Raw genomic sequence first — 15,713 nt, forward strand, 5'->3', positions numbered from 1 at the left:
TCATACACAATCCCGGTGTGATGGACAGGCGGGGCAGCCAAGCGGTGTGACTCCTGCCCTCGCTGCAGACTGCAGACCAGTCTATCCCCTCAGCTGATCGATAACCCTGAGTGCCCCGTCATCAGAGCACACAGATAAGACATCCATCCGGGTTGGCCCGGGCACACCCATTTAAAGCACCCCCCCCCCCCCGAATAACAGAACTGGAACCACTGTGAAAAATGTGTTTTAGGACTCATGTCAAAACGTGCTATTTAAATATATCATACAAAATTCATACTAATACTTATATCATACTAAAGTCAATTAAACCCTTACTGCTTGCCATGCCACCTGTCTGAGAAGACATCCCAGAATGTCACAGACCCCATTCTCTGTGTATTGATCTATTAATCCCTGAGTCTCATAAAGGGCTGTAACTGGGGGTCATTTGAGGACAGGGCAGTGATGCGTCACAGCATCATAACCCCCGAGGGCAGAGATATACCACAGGCACTAAGCCAGAAGCTAACAGGATGAGACTGCTGGGAAGCTCGGCCAATAAAGACACTAAGCTAATGTGTATTGAGCGAGAGTGGGAACTAAATGCAGAGGCAATGCAAAAAAGTGGCTAAGTGGTGCGAATCCAAGAAGAAGGAATTGAAGCGCAGTTGTAAATCACATTGAGGACAGATGAACAGACAGATGGGTGGGCCGGGCACACGGACACACAAGATGAGAGGACCGCAAGACATCCACATGACCGTAACTCATTCAAATAGACATGTGCGATATCAGACACAGACAGACAGACGCACACACACACACACACACACACACACACACACACACACACACACACAATCTTGACGTTGTTTTGGATATTAAAAAGTATCATAGCCACTCAAAGAGAAGACGTGCAACCTTACCGGTTAAGCAGTGTGCACGGGCCAACCACACTGAGCCTCCTCAGAAACCCATTTCCTGCTGAAGGGTTACTTAATATCACTAAAGTCTCACAGCATTATGTTACCGTGCAGCTCTTACTCTGTAGAAGCCAGAGGACAGGAAACCGGAAGGTTGATCTCTATTCAGATGGTGATTGCTCAGTCTGCCTCCTGTGTGGGTGAAGGCAGCTGTGATTGGTGGTTCTACGTGCAGTGTGATTGGTGTGATGTGCTCTTGTGGGTGAGTGGGAGGTTCAAACATCCCACCCTTTTAATATTTAATAGAGCTCCTCCAGAGAGTGCAGCCCAAGTTAAAGGGTGATAAAGAGAGTGTTCCCATGCAAGTGAGAGTCAGAGAGTCTTCAAACGGTCGCAGCACTCAACCTCAATACGATAGCTTTTATGTATTCAGGAAGGGATTCATGGGAAACCAAATCTATTGAAATATGAAACGGAGGTAATGGTAGAATAACACTCAGCACAAAGGATATAAGGGCAAAACTGGACCAATTAATTGCTAACAAGACTTTACAAACAACAATAATTAAACCAGAATCAAGGAGTCCGAAAAGATATATCACAGGATTAAATGAGAGTAGAGAAGTGATTACAAAGATACATTATTAATCTGTTGGTTCTTTGTTCTTTGGAAGATGAATTATACATCCCCTTCAGATTGGATGCTTGGCAGAGGTGTAAAAAATATCTGCCATATAAGCTCAATATCGCCTGTTCACGAACCTGCACCACGTATCAGACAGGCAGACAGGTAAATAAGGATCTGTATCATTATGGTGATTTATGTGTGTTCAATTCCAGAATTGAGATATTGCACCTAAAACTTTGCACAGTAGTGAATAATGGACTCCCTGAGCTTCTCTGTATGTCCATACAATGACCTCCTATCAGTCCCTGGCCAAGGGTTAACCCTACAGTTGCCTTTACAATATGAGTTGTATGAAGAAATAATAATGTGGGGAGAGAAGAAAGGAGGACAGAGACCTAAACAATACTATTAATTTTATTTTATTATTTCTATGTGAACTGAAGCACTTTGAGTCTGCCTCGTGTATGAAATGCGCTATGTAAATAAAGTTGCCTTGCCTAGCCTAGAAATCTCACAAAAACAGATTGTTTAATATCAATGAAGCCAGCATTGAGAAAACACATATCCAGCATAAATTTATTCAGTTTCTCGCAATTTTTACTTGCAATTTCTTGCAAAGCTTCCATTTTCTTCCTGTAATTTGCAATCTTCTTTTTTCCTGTAATCTGTGGGGCATTGTAATTTCCTAATTGGGAGAAAAGGAGAACGTAGGCAGGGCTGCAAATCTGGTCAATTACATTGGTTTATCCCTAAAGCATCTCAGATTTCAGACTTCCATTATCTTAATAACATTACTTGCCTGATTCCACACCCATTTTTGCACCTGCCATTTCCTCTAGTGTGTGTGTGTGTGTGTGTGTGTGTGTGTGTGTGTGTGTGTGTGTGTGTGTGTGTGTGTGTGTGTGTGTGTGTGTGTGTGTGTGTGTGTGTGTGTGTGTGTGTGTGTGTGTGCGCGTGTGCGTGTGTGTGCACACGCACTGACAGCCTTGTCACTCTCCATGGGTCACACGATCTTGGCATGAACCAGTGTCTTAGACGCATACTGCTGTGCATTTGACAGTCCCTATCATTTCCATCTTGGCATTGGCCCTGGCAAGGCTGATAAGCGTTTCCTGGCAACAGCAGACATGTCAATCACTGTCACATGTTTGACACTGTCAAACAATCCATTCAAATCGTTCCAAATCAAATCTGGGAGGGGGTAGAGTAAAACATCATACCATCTACTTTTGTATTAGTCGCTTAATACAAAATCCACAGGAGACATTATGAATGGCTGCTATGACTATACAACCACCGCTGACTTGTGATTGGCCCATACTGTTAGGATCTTCCTCCAGGCTCTGTAGTGGACGAGCCCATACAATTGTTACAAGAGAGACGGGAAATTGAGGCAACAAGCCATCTAACCTGCTATCAAATAGCGTATCCCCATCTAAAAACAGATGCACTGTATCTACCACCCCCTAGCACATTGTGCATCCACAGACTCTGTGACAGATACCACAATGAAAACACAGGCAGGGAATACCCTGAGGAAAACACCTCATTTAATGTTATCATGTATCAGGAACTCCCTACTACAATGTTTCTTTTGATAAGCCAGTTAACTTATCCATAAGATCTCATAAATACATACACGGGACTCGGACATCGGACATCGGACCAGTATCCCGATCAGATGACCGCTTACATTCTTAAGGCTTAGATCCCGTGCAGATTACCATCATACTTATGCAATCCTCTTACAGAACCATACTAATATCAAACCTCAAGGGCCAGCACTGGTGTGTCCTCAGTCATCATGACCTACTTATTCCATACATTTATTCCAAACCAATTGGGTCTTTTGTGATTAATCTCTAGTCTGTGATGATGAAAATCCTCTAAGAAGAAATCCTCTCATGTGCTGTTCTTGGTAATTAATATCTAAGGTGTCTTCCATTTAATCCATAAAATAGTCCAATACCCGATTGTCAAACAAACACAGACCAACATGCACTCAAAAACATACAAAAGCTCATGGAAATAGAACACAACAGCAACCTAAAATGATAAGCGATGCATGCACACACCACTGCGCAAAACCAAGAGAATACACGCATGGAACAAATACCAAGTTCATGGATCATTGTCATTTTAGTAGTCTAGACTGTGATTCCTTTTCAAACACAACAATGACATCCTCTGCTCTTTCCAACAATGACATCACTTGCACTCCAACAATGCTGTTACTTGCCCTTCCCGACAATTACATACTCTTACTTAACAGTATTCAGACTACAGCACATGGATCAGACTTATTTCTCCATTGCACTGCTGACGTGGCAAATGCTTTGATTTCCCTAGATAAACTGGGATTGTCAAGTGAGTCATCAGCCCAATTCAAGTGACACACGCTGGGTGTAACACAGGGTCTGCTGGCCAGTGGTGATAAAGAGAGAGAGAGAGATGTGTCAAAAAGCTATTCATTCATTTAACAATTTGGAAGTAATAACAATGTTTATTATTTCTACAATTCATGGTATTCAATTGTGTATTTTTCTCACAATAGTCTGAGCCCATTCCATTTCCATTGACCTCTTATTTGCAGTACACACTTCACACAGTTCTTTAACAAGAATAGAAAAACATCATTACTATCATTACGTTTGTTTGGCAGCATAATTATCGGTTCATACACTCATAAATGGCAATGGTAAACAAAGCACAGCGGAACGTGCCATGCCTTTGTGTAGCCTTTGAGCTTCCATTCCTATACCTGCATCTTTAAATGTGCTACTTAAAGCCGTATGGAGGCCGATTCGATAGTAATTGGCAAGGAAATTGTTTATCGACTCAACTCGAAGGTAATTGTGTTATAATGGCTTGTCAAATGTAGACAGGCGTTCAAACGATCCAGCTTTAACAGACATGTCAGCAGGAATCAATCTAGGATGATTGTACAACATCCAAGAGGCGGGCACAGTTTGATTTTTTCTTCCTGACACCACACCCATGTACTATCATCTCTAGTATAATGACACTCCCCCGGTTTGAAAAGAGAGGCCCATTGTCATGTCAAATTTCCCTGAAGGCCAGTGTTGCATTGAGTGATTTGAATAGCATTTGCATGCAGGTGTGTGACGTCTATGAATTGAGCAGTCCTTTTGCGTGAACTTTCTTCTTGTGTGCCACGGCCACCATTCCATTCCTTAATTCATACTAGTGTAGTTGGTAAACTAAAACAAACTTAACATATTTATAACTCTGACAATACGCCTGGCACAGGCGTCACCAAATATACAGAGCTTTGAATAGCAGTAATAGACATATCCCGAGACAAAACCCTAATAAAAACAGGATCATAAAGTCATCATAAAGTATTTTATGGTCCAATATGATGCAACATATCCAAAAACATGACTTAAATGCATGACTCCTAAACTAAAGGTTAGAAAGTGGTTCCTAAAGCAACGTTCCAACAAGCAACAAACACACCTTATCTACAAAGACCAACACCTTGTTGAACCATACACTGCTACCAATAACCCAGTGTCTAGATAAGTAATGGGAATATAATGTGGATATATCTCATCCTGTAGTGCAATACATTGTACTCTTGAACTGCACTGTGGTCCTCACACCTGTGTGAACGCTGAGTAACCCACTGTACGAACAACAGAAGGGCTTTCGTGTTGACCAAATCCAAAATCCTCTCCTTATTTTAAACTTTTAGGAATTGCTGTGTGCCGGCCATCGACTAATATGTGTAGTTCACCTCATTTGGTCACAACTAGGCATGACAGTCAGCCACAGCAAAATGGAGTGGATCTTTATGATACAGTAATAGTAATGCACCAACACTACACTAACTTTGGAATTTGTCCATGTTAAGAGTTGTAGCATGTATGGCATGTTCACGACATTGGAAACAGTTGATACCAATTGACCAAGGAGAGAACATCATTGGCAAACAAAAATACATTTTATTAAATGTAGTTCTCTACTGAAGACGGAGAAGCATCTGGACTCAGTACATAATATTCCCCATAAGTCGTATTTACGTCTTGGGATCACTACATAGCGATACATGGAAAGGGAAGTAGATCTTTCCCCTTTCCACAAATAACAAGTGGAAATTATTGTTTGAAAGTGACACACACACACACACACTGGATCCTGGTCTGAGATCCTAAATCTACTCATACTGTAATGTCTGCTTGTCAGTCTCAACAGAACTCAGATCATTATGATATAGGTTACAAACAACAAGCTGGAAATAGCGGTATACTTTCAATATCGCAAGAACAAGACGTTACTAAAATACCTCACTAAATCATGTGTTCGTCTAACACATGGAGACCATGCCTTCACAGCGACACACTGACGCGTTACGTACCACACAGCCAGGTCCAACGGTTTAGTCTCTACAGGGGGGGGAACACCAGGCTGCGACTCAGAGTCTAATAATAGCTCTAATGATAGGCCGCGTACAGTGAAAATAACATCAGCTCCTGTTGCCTCATCCCGTCGCCACACATGCACACACATGAAAGCATGTGCCGTGACCGCTGTAATCCTGTGGTATACACCGCTTACACTACAACACACGAGTACACATGTGCACTCACTAACATCACTGCAATACAACCACAGACACACACATGTGTGTCAGCCGGATTTGCAACAACGTAAGTACTTTCTCGTGTCAAACACACACACATTGGCAGTGGCAGTCACACAAAGCTCCCATTTCTGATGAGGCACACTGCATATATATTGTATGTAATCAATCCCCACCAGTCTCTGATGACTCCTGCCTCCATTAATCTCGCCACAATCTTTGTAGGTATTGTGCATTTCAACATCTCATCCACAAGGCTGGTGCGTCTTCAGGGCCAACTTATCTTAGCTCCTTTGAATTAATACTAGGCCTTCAAGACACACACACACACACGATGAACTCACACACGTCTCCCTCACATCAGCACAGACACACACACGCACACGCACACACGCACACACACACACACATTCTCCTCGTCCTGTAGACCTCCTGGCTCCTAGCATGGTCAGATTTCAAGTCAGAATAATTAATGGCAAAAGCTGACACAAGAAAACAGAGAGGCACATACACACACACACACACACACACACACACACACACACACACACACACACACACACACACACACACACACACACACACAGTCCAAAATGTAAAGGAAACCGCTTACATGCTAAATGCGATTTGGGGGGTCTTCAGGGAGACCCACAGTGGCGTCACTCAGCTGTCGCTGGCTGGGATTGTATCGTAAACACAGCCAGCCGTCAGAGGCCGCACTAACAGGTGTAGCACCGTTGGTTGTTGGTGTGTGTTGGTGTGTGTGTATGACCACACACACACACACACACACACACACACACACACACACACACACACACACACCACAAACACACTCACACACACACACACACTCACACGTGTGTAAGAGAGTGAATCTCATCAAGCCCACGTGGAAGTGTCGTGCTAGAAAGCATGGTGCTAGTGTATAGGCAGCTCCGTCAGCCTCCGAGGAATGCCCTGTCCTAATGTATAACGGGGTGTTGATGCCAGAGGCATGTGCACACCGCCTCTGTGCACCGCGTCTCAGTCTGTTGCAGCCTGATATGTCACCGGACAGGCCTATGAAACAACTGACAACAGACGAGTGCAGCCAATAGGGACACGGCGTGCTATAATAGTTTTCGACGTTCATAGCCAATAGATAATGTGCAGAACGTTGTGTCTGTGCAGCAGATGTGTGTGTAGTGATGATGCGTGTATCATCGATGTCGTCATGGTTTTGTGTTGCATAGAATCCAATTAGGTTATTATTACGTGTAATAATAGGGGGATATTTTTGAGTGTCAGATTGATGTTACATAATATGTCTCCAACCCTCAGAAAACTCTCAACATGTTAATTAAAAAAAAAAAAAAAAAGCCTTGTCATGCCCATCACCCCAACTTTTGTGTTGACATCCTTGCAGAGAGGGAGGGTGGTACTACTGTTAAACATATTGAACATATTGTATCCTGAGCACAATACATATTGTGCTCGGTTATTATTAAGTGACATCGTTGACATCAGCAGATCTTACTATCGATACGTCACAGAATAGTAGAGCGCATTAAACGTAGGCTATGCTACATGACACTTTGACAACATTTCGCATGACATGTTGGTTAGCTTTAGCACAGCTACAGTAGTCGCAGAATGAACAACGTAACGTACCATACGACATGGGATCATCTTCATGCCACTACACCATCATAACGTCATAACGTGAGTCGTTGGTGCTCTTACCTGGAGGATGACGAGGTTACGCCATGGGTGGTGCTGCCTTGTGTATGACTGCCAGCACAGACACCAACAAGTCTGGGCCCAGCTGTCTCCAGGTCAAACCTGTGAGACGTCAGGGTCTAACCTCGTCCTCAAAGCGGCAAAGCGAACGAGAAAGTAGACAGCGGGGAGAAGTGAGTGTTTAACGACCAAGTTTCTCAATGTTTGTTAAAAAAAAAAAAAAAAAAGAAAGAAAGGACCCCAGCCAGCCAGCCAGTATCATCACTTCACGACATGAGTCAGGACAACACACACACACAGCTGCGCTTCACACAAGTGGTAGTTCTTCTTCTCACGGTGTTGGAGAACGCGCTCGTTCGTTATCCAGCAGCGGGACTCACCGACGACATAGACCGACGACCTAAGAATCGGTGTGTAAAGTCGTTGTTGGCCGTTGTGTGTGTGTGTGTGTGTGTGTGTGTGTGTACTACTAATCCTCCCTGCTGAGTAGAGGCTGGCTGCGTGGTGGTTCGCGTCATTCCAGTATCCTCTGGTCGGGTCAGGGGAGGCGGAGCGCGCGGAGGAGTAGCCCCGGTCTGGTGGGAGGAGCCATGTCCAGTGGGAGGAGCCAGGTCCAGTGGGAGGAGCCCGGTCCAGTGGGAGGAGCCTGGTCTAGTGGGATGGGATGAGCCCAGCCTGGTCCAGTGGGAGGAGCCAGGTCTAGTGGGAGGAGCCAGGTCTAGTGGGCGTCGCCCTGTCCAGTGGGAGGACACGTCGCTAAGCTCGGACCGTGGCGTGGCGCCAAGTGATACTCTTTCTCTCAGTGTGTGTGTGTGTGTGTGTGTGTGTGTGTGTGTGTGTGTGTGTGTGTGTGTGTGTGTTTGATGTTTAATGTCTGAACTGAAAGGTGAAAGATAAGTACAAGTGCGATGTTATTTTCTTATGACATGTTCACGGTAAAAAAGTGTTTTGAAGAATTAGGCCATACTTGAACTAGCCCCGTACGTGGGCGGGGCTAGTGTTTGGCCCCGCCCACTCCGGCTTTACAGCCGTTCATTGATCTGACGTCAGACTATGAGTCCACTGAGAATGATACGCATGATAAACAATAAAACTGGCGTCTTAGCCTACATACAATTTAATTAAATAGTTCAATAAAAACGACTCTAGGCCAAACTATTGTAGCCTACGTTAGACACATATTTGATGTAATATACAGAACTCCAAAAATAATTTAGTTTTTTTAAAACTCACATCACAAAATGACCGCTCTCCTTTTACCAAAAGGGCCTTCAGACTAGTTGTCTTTGAATCCAACTCACGTTATTTCACATGTCTACTTATTTATTCTCTAAATCAAAGCTGATTGAAATGTTTGCAATGCACGGTAAATGTAAGCTGCCCATCTGGCCGCCAGGGAGCGTTCGTTCCCCATACAGACTACTTTGGCCGTGAATATAAAAATATAAAAAATAGAAAATAGTATTTAAAAACATTGGTGTTTTTTTTTACCTATCATGATCCAAAACACCTCAACGCAAATCAAAATGTTTCTGGTTACATTACATTACAAAACACCATGATTTTGTATGCAGCATTTGCATTATTACTAGTGCCTTCTGGTGGCAAGATAGGCTTAAATATGCTAAAGGCTTTATGTGGGTTACAAACTATATCACACACATACAGAGTATAATCTGTCATTATTATAACAGTCAGGTAGGAAAAGTGAATGATGACTAATATGGTTTTCCATCCATCATTCTAATACACATATCCCTTAATTGAACAAGTCGGCTTACTGTAACCATATCAACAAGGTAGATAAATGTATTAGGGTTAGTATGAGGAGGACTTGTGAGAGCGTAGGTCTAAACACCGGTGGTTAAAGCATGTCTGAAGGCAGGAGAAGAGGAGCAGATAAAAGAAGAATGAACAAATGATGGATCGCATGAAACATTATTGGCAGGAAACTTAGAATGCTGATAAAAAAAAAAGTGATACACCCTCATATGAGGTGGTGAGAGAGATAGTGAGAGGGAGAGAGAAATACATAGAGTGGGAGAGAGAGAGAGCGAGCAGGAGAGAGAGAGACAGAGAGAAAGAGCGAGAGAGAGAAATACATAGAGAGGGAGAGAGAGAGAGAGAGAGAGAGGGGGGAATGTCTGCTGTCATCGTGCAGAAGAAGGACCTGGGCAGCAGTGCAGAAGTGAGTCCAGAGAGCTCCTGGTAAGATGTCTTTTCTTTCGTTCAGTTAAGGGAATAGAGAGTAATGCGTCCGTCTGTAATGACTTCCTTGGTGAGATGCTGAGTGGCAACTCTATGTAATCAAAACCTGCAGTTCCTCTCTAATGGAAACGGTTATCTTTGTATAACTCAATGAGCCACATTGTTCCTGCTTGCGTGAGTTGGACTGACAGGCTGCACGGTGGACTCTAGACTCTAGACTCGTCTAGACTAATGAGAGCTGATCCTATTTCCAACCATCCTCTATTTCCAACTTTAATCTAAAAGCATTCCATATTGAAAATAATATAGTTGAAAGATGTGCTCCTTCAAATGTTGCCCGCGTCCAGAAGCTGAATGTGTTTAACTGTCCTGTTCTTCCTCACAGGTGACTAACAGGTGGATTTAATCGACGATCCCATGCAGAATAGACTCCTGCGGACCAGAGACGATCCTTCTTGTCCTACTTCTTGCCCAGAAGGACTGTTTGGTTCAGACCATGAAGCGGAGCTGGACCCTTCCCTTGGTTCTGGTGCTGAGTCTTCAGACAGGAACCGTCCTGGTGAGTATGTTGACTAACAAATGGTGACCCGTGTGACCGCTGTTGAGCTTTGACTACAATGCTATCAATAGGAAACAAAAGCATTGGAGTAAAGCGTGATTTCAGCTTGAGGGAGCTAAATAAATGTCAAAAATACATGTCAAAATGTGTCTTTTGTGTTGGCTGGTTGTGACCGCTGAGGGTGTTTGGGTGGAAGGCTTCAGTATTCAGGGTCAGCAGGGCACCTGTTTCTGATCTGCAGTGGGATTAATAGCAGCAGATGTGAGTCTGGCGGCGACTTGAAAGCTCCACGATATAATGTATGTTTAAAATGGGGGAGACGTTCTCATAATGGGAGCATACCATTCCTGTTAGTTTGTTTCAGCGTTGTGCGTTCACATATGGGTTTTGAGGTGAGATAATGTTTTGTCTTACTGCTCTGGGGTCACTTAGAAAACATAAAAACACGCATACCATTGCTGGGCAATGACGCACACTCAGTTATTGGTTCAGTACGGACCATTGGATTTGGATTATATAGGCACAGATGAATGTGTGATGAATGTGTGTGTGTGTGTGTGTGTGTGTGTGTGTGTGTGTGTGTGTGCGTGTGCGTGTGCGTGTGTGTGTCTCAGGGAGGCAGAGCGCAGCGTAGGCAGAGAGAGGCAGAGGACAGCCTGAAACCGTACCTTGGCAGAGTGGACCCAGGTAAACTGTCCCATATTACATCACTTAGATACACAGATCCATACAGGACATCCAAACCTCTGTGTTGCTCCATGGCTCTTTGTAAGGCTACAACAATAAATGCATTTGTGATTGCTCCCCCTTAATAGATACATTATATGCAGTATTTTCTAAACAATTTTCATAGATTAGTGTTGAAAACTCTCTTCTGCTCTCCGCCTAAAAGCAGCCGTAGGCCTATTACCTTCCTCAACTACTTAGCCAATTGAATAGTTGCAGTTCAATTTAGTTCATCATATCTGCAAACACGTGGCAACTATTAAAAATAAATAAATAAAAAAAGGATAAACTGATCTAGGGCCTGTGTGTGTTGTGTTCCAGAGAAGTTGTGCGAGCTTCTGAAGTGCCACAGTCCAACAGGGTCCTGGTGTCAGGTGGTTCGCAATAACGGCGTCCTCATCCCAAAGTGTGTGTGTCCCCGCTCTTGCCCACGGTAAACACGCACACAAAAAAAAATGCATACTCAATTGTATTTGACTTTAGCAAGTTCATGTGTTCAGCTTCAAGCAAAAAGAAAAGCTCACCACCCACGTCTAACACCTTGTTTCATTAATACACGCTATATTGAATTACACATTGTACTTGCTCTTTTATTCAGAGAGAGGGCGCCAGTGTGCAGCGTCATGGGGAGGACTTATGGGAGCGAGTGTCTCTTGCACAAAGAAGCTTGCCGAAAGAGACGTCGCACTGAAACGGCCCACAAAGGACCTTGTCTTAGTAATAAAAAATAAAAAAAATCATCAATACACAAACACACACACACACACGCACGCACGCACACATGCAAACACATGCACATACACGTCATGCATACATGCAAACACACACACACACACACACACACACACACACACACACACACACACACACATGCGCACGCTACAGACCACACGCACACACACACACACACACACACACACACACACACACACACACACATGCACAAACAGATTTGCACACACACATGCATGCATTCAAACACACACACACACACACACACACACACACACACACACACACACACACACACACATCCATGCAAACCGCACTCAGCAGAGCCAGTGGTTTGCGTCTTAAGCCCGTAGCAGTCCCTCTGTATTAGTTCCCAAGGGAGAGTGCACGGAGGAGGAGTTTGGCCAGTTCCCGTACCGCGTCCTGGACTGGTTTCTGCTGCTCAGTCGCATGGGGGAGTCCTACGCACCTGCCGCCGCGCCGCCCCAGAACTGCATTAGCCACGGGCAGAGATTACTGCTCGCACAGGTAGAGAGAGCTTCAAACAGAACACGGCCACAAAGCAAACAGGTCATTGTGATGATGTGTCCGTTACTCGAGCTGCGGTTTTGTAATTCTAAAAGTAACTGTACACGAGTAAGACCTGTACAGAGGTGTACAGATGGATCATTTGTAGGCCTCAGTCTTACGCAAGTTATTGTGAAACAGAACCCCACCGAGGTTGGGGGGGGGGGTATTGTTTCGACGACACAGGACACCCACACCGGTGTCGTGTAGGTACAACCGTGTAGATGTCCCATTGATTTTTAAAAGTAGAGGAAGTCGATATGGACAACTTAACGTGACAAATTGCTTCCCTCGTGGTTTGCCGTTTTGAAGAGATGATGAGATGAGATGCTTTTAAGACATCTCTGGATAAATGGGCCACGGTCAATAATCACTAAATTATTCAATAAGATGGTGAACGTAATGGTAACTAAATACTCCGTTAAACAACCTGACCCCGTTTCCTTGACCTTACATGAAGGAAAATAAATGTATAGGTTTATTATCTGTTTATTATGTTAAAATGTTCCATGTATTGACAATTATTAATACAAAAAACATCTTAACTAGCATTTCTTTATCTCTCTTTATTAATTTCTCTCTCTCACTCTCTCTCTCTCTCTCTGTAGAGGAGGTTCCACCTGTTGGACAGAAACAAAGATGGTCGTCTGAGTCGCAGGGACCTGAAGAAGCTGCGCTACAAGAAGATGCCTCTGGAACACTGCGCCACACAGTTCTTCCAGTCAGTCCTTTTTCCATTCACAACACTGCTGACACCAAACACCATGATCACGGTTCACAGGCTTCTCTTTGTTGCACCAAAGTTGAGAGAGGGTGCATGTCTTTCAGTTATGTATCCAGTAGGCTATTTCATCGCAAGTATGTGAAAAAACAAGCACTCAGAGTGCTTATTTGTATTTAATCAGAATTGAGCTTTCAGTGTGAGGACACGATGAACCTCATGCAAAATAATATGATGCCACATATCTTTTGTGTGAAACCAATCTGTCTGACGACATGTGATCATCCGAGCTATAGGACGCTCTTTGACTCGTTTCTGAGCCGCAACGGGTTAAATGTGTCACCCTGGGACGGCGCTCTGTGACCATGTCACACCTCCCACCATGCAGTTCTCTCCGCACCTCCTCCATCTCCTCTCATCCTCAGCCCCCCTTCCCTCTTCCTGTTGTCCTCCCCCACTCCTCTCGCTCTGTCTCTCTCCAGCATGCCATCTCTCCATCATGTCCTCCTTTCTTTCCCCAAAGCACTTCATCTCTCCTTCCTAGCTGATTCTCGCAAATTGCCGCCATCCGCAATCTCTCTTTGCCTTTGCTTTTTTTATTTTTTGCCTCCCCCCCTTCTCTCTTTCACAACCTCGCCAATCAATCTTTTTTTTCTCTCTCTCTCATCTCTCTCTCTCTCTCTGTGTTTATCTCCCTCGCCTCAGATCTCGTAACTACCCCACTCCCCACTACTACAGCTGTCCCTCTATAACTCTATATGTCGCTCCCCGCCTTGCGTGTCTCCCTCTTCTCTCTCTGTATCGCTTTCACACACAAAACACCATCTTTCAATATCATCATACACCACCCCGCCTCCCCACCAACACCGCCGCATCCGACGCCCCCTCCCTCCCTCCCTCCCCCCTCCCTCCCCCATGTCAGTGACAGATTTTTCCTGTGGAAGTGGGGGACTGTGTGGTAGCGACAGTGTCAATGTCAAGCCGTTCCCACCAATGATAATGTTTATTACCCGCTGTGCTGCCCCCCCCCCCAGCCCTCGGATTAGCACAAATTGAAGCTCTACCCTTCAGTATAGCTTCAGGTATAGCGGGCTGAAGTGGAGTTATATCTATATATATATATAAAGATATATATATGTGTGTGTGTGTATGTGTGTTTGTGTAAACACACACATGTTTGTGTATGTGTGTGTGTGTGTGTGCGTGTGTGCGTGCGTGCATGCGTGCGCGCGTGCACGCCTGAACATGTGCGGACATGTGCATGCATGTGTTCCCTGCATTAGGAAGTACGTGCATATCAATGTGTGAATGGGTTTGTCTCGGTCTCAACATGTAGAGAGACTGCGGTGTGGTGCAGGTTTCCCATTGCGCTCGCTGCGTTTTGCTGTATGTGCAGTCGTGTGACCGTAACCACAACAGGAAGGTCACCCTGCCCGAGTGGACATCTTGTCTGGTGGACCGCTCCGAGGCCTGGTTCCACCGCTTCATGTGTGAGTGACGGCATTTCTATTTTTATTTTTGTTAAATGATCTCATGTCGTGCGTGATGGCCATATGCCATCCTGTTCCAAAGGCACAACCGCTCAGAGATCATCTTTTGTTTGCTGCATCATGAAATAAAAATAAAAAAGATTCGGTTTTTCTGCTTTTATTTATAGGAAGAGTAGTATTTGTGAACTTCATGTGACAAGGAGTGATACCAGAGACACACAATGCCAGTGCTCTGTCACCTTATAGCCTAATATTTTCTTTTTTTGACAGCAATCAAAATGGGCTCACGACAGCTATGTCCCATGAACACTGAAAACAACCTTTAACAACGGTCTCAAGAGCGAGCTCCAACTTTTCTACTTAAAGAACAGCTCTGTGGATAATCAGATCAATCAGCACCAGCGGCATCCATCATCAGCAAAAACAACAGTCATATTGCAACAGCATCCCTCTAATGAGCAGTAATCACCCGCTGCTCCCCCTATCGGTTTCACATGGTATTACACCCAGTGCGAATTTACAGATTCATGATGTCATCTGTTTGGAAACTGCTACCGTTCCTTTGTGAATGTATTTGCTTTGTTAGGAAGAGTCTCATGAACAATAAATGTATACGGTCAAATATGAATAATATTACTTATTTTGTACAAAGTATCATTAAAGGAACACCATCACATTTAAATGAATAAATGTTGCCTGATGATTGAATAACGAAATTGGTTGTGTCACAGATGATAAGAAAGAATAAGGAAGATGGTAGTTTTAGCTTATGCATATCTGCCGTCTTTCCCCTTAATGGGGCACACAGGAGATAAGCTAAAACAAAAAGCAGAGAACGGGCTTAGTGCG

The 15,713-nt window shown here is 44.2% G+C and overlaps 2 protein-coding genes across 4 annotated transcripts in view; one reads left to right on the forward strand and one right to left on the reverse strand.

The window, feature by feature from the left end:
- The window catches only part of ccser2a (coiled-coil serine-rich protein 2a), a 49,784-nt gene extending 41,825 nt beyond the window's left edge, over positions 1–7,959 (reverse strand). For 2 of the 3 annotated variants that reach the window (XM_084470954.1, XM_084470956.1), the window contains exon 1: positions 909–1,003. The gene's annotated coding sequence lies outside the window, so the exon portion shown is untranslated. Of the gene's footprint in view, positions 1–908; positions 1,004–7,864 lie in introns of those variants that run through there. The other variant, XM_084470955.1, reaches the window with a different exon arrangement.
- A 2,606-nt stretch (positions 7,960–10,565) lies between these two features.
- sparcl2 (SPARC-like 2) lies at positions 10,566–14,872 on the forward strand (the record flags this gene model as incomplete). Its single annotated transcript, XM_084470219.1, has 7 exons — positions 10,566–10,628; positions 11,243–11,315; positions 11,676–11,787; positions 11,953–12,071; positions 12,457–12,614; positions 13,262–13,375; positions 14,771–14,872. The coding sequence occupies 7 exons, from the start codon at positions 10,566–10,568 to the stop codon at positions 14,870–14,872; spliced, it is 741 nt and encodes a 246-aa protein (XP_084326345.1).
- Between the last annotated feature and the right edge of the window lie 841 nt (positions 14,873–15,713).

Source organism: Micromesistius poutassou (genome assembly GCF_964030765.1).
Source record: "Micromesistius poutassou genome assembly, chromosome: 7".
Classification (NCBI taxonomy): Eukaryota; Metazoa; Chordata; class Actinopteri; order Gadiformes; family Gadidae; genus Micromesistius; species Micromesistius poutassou.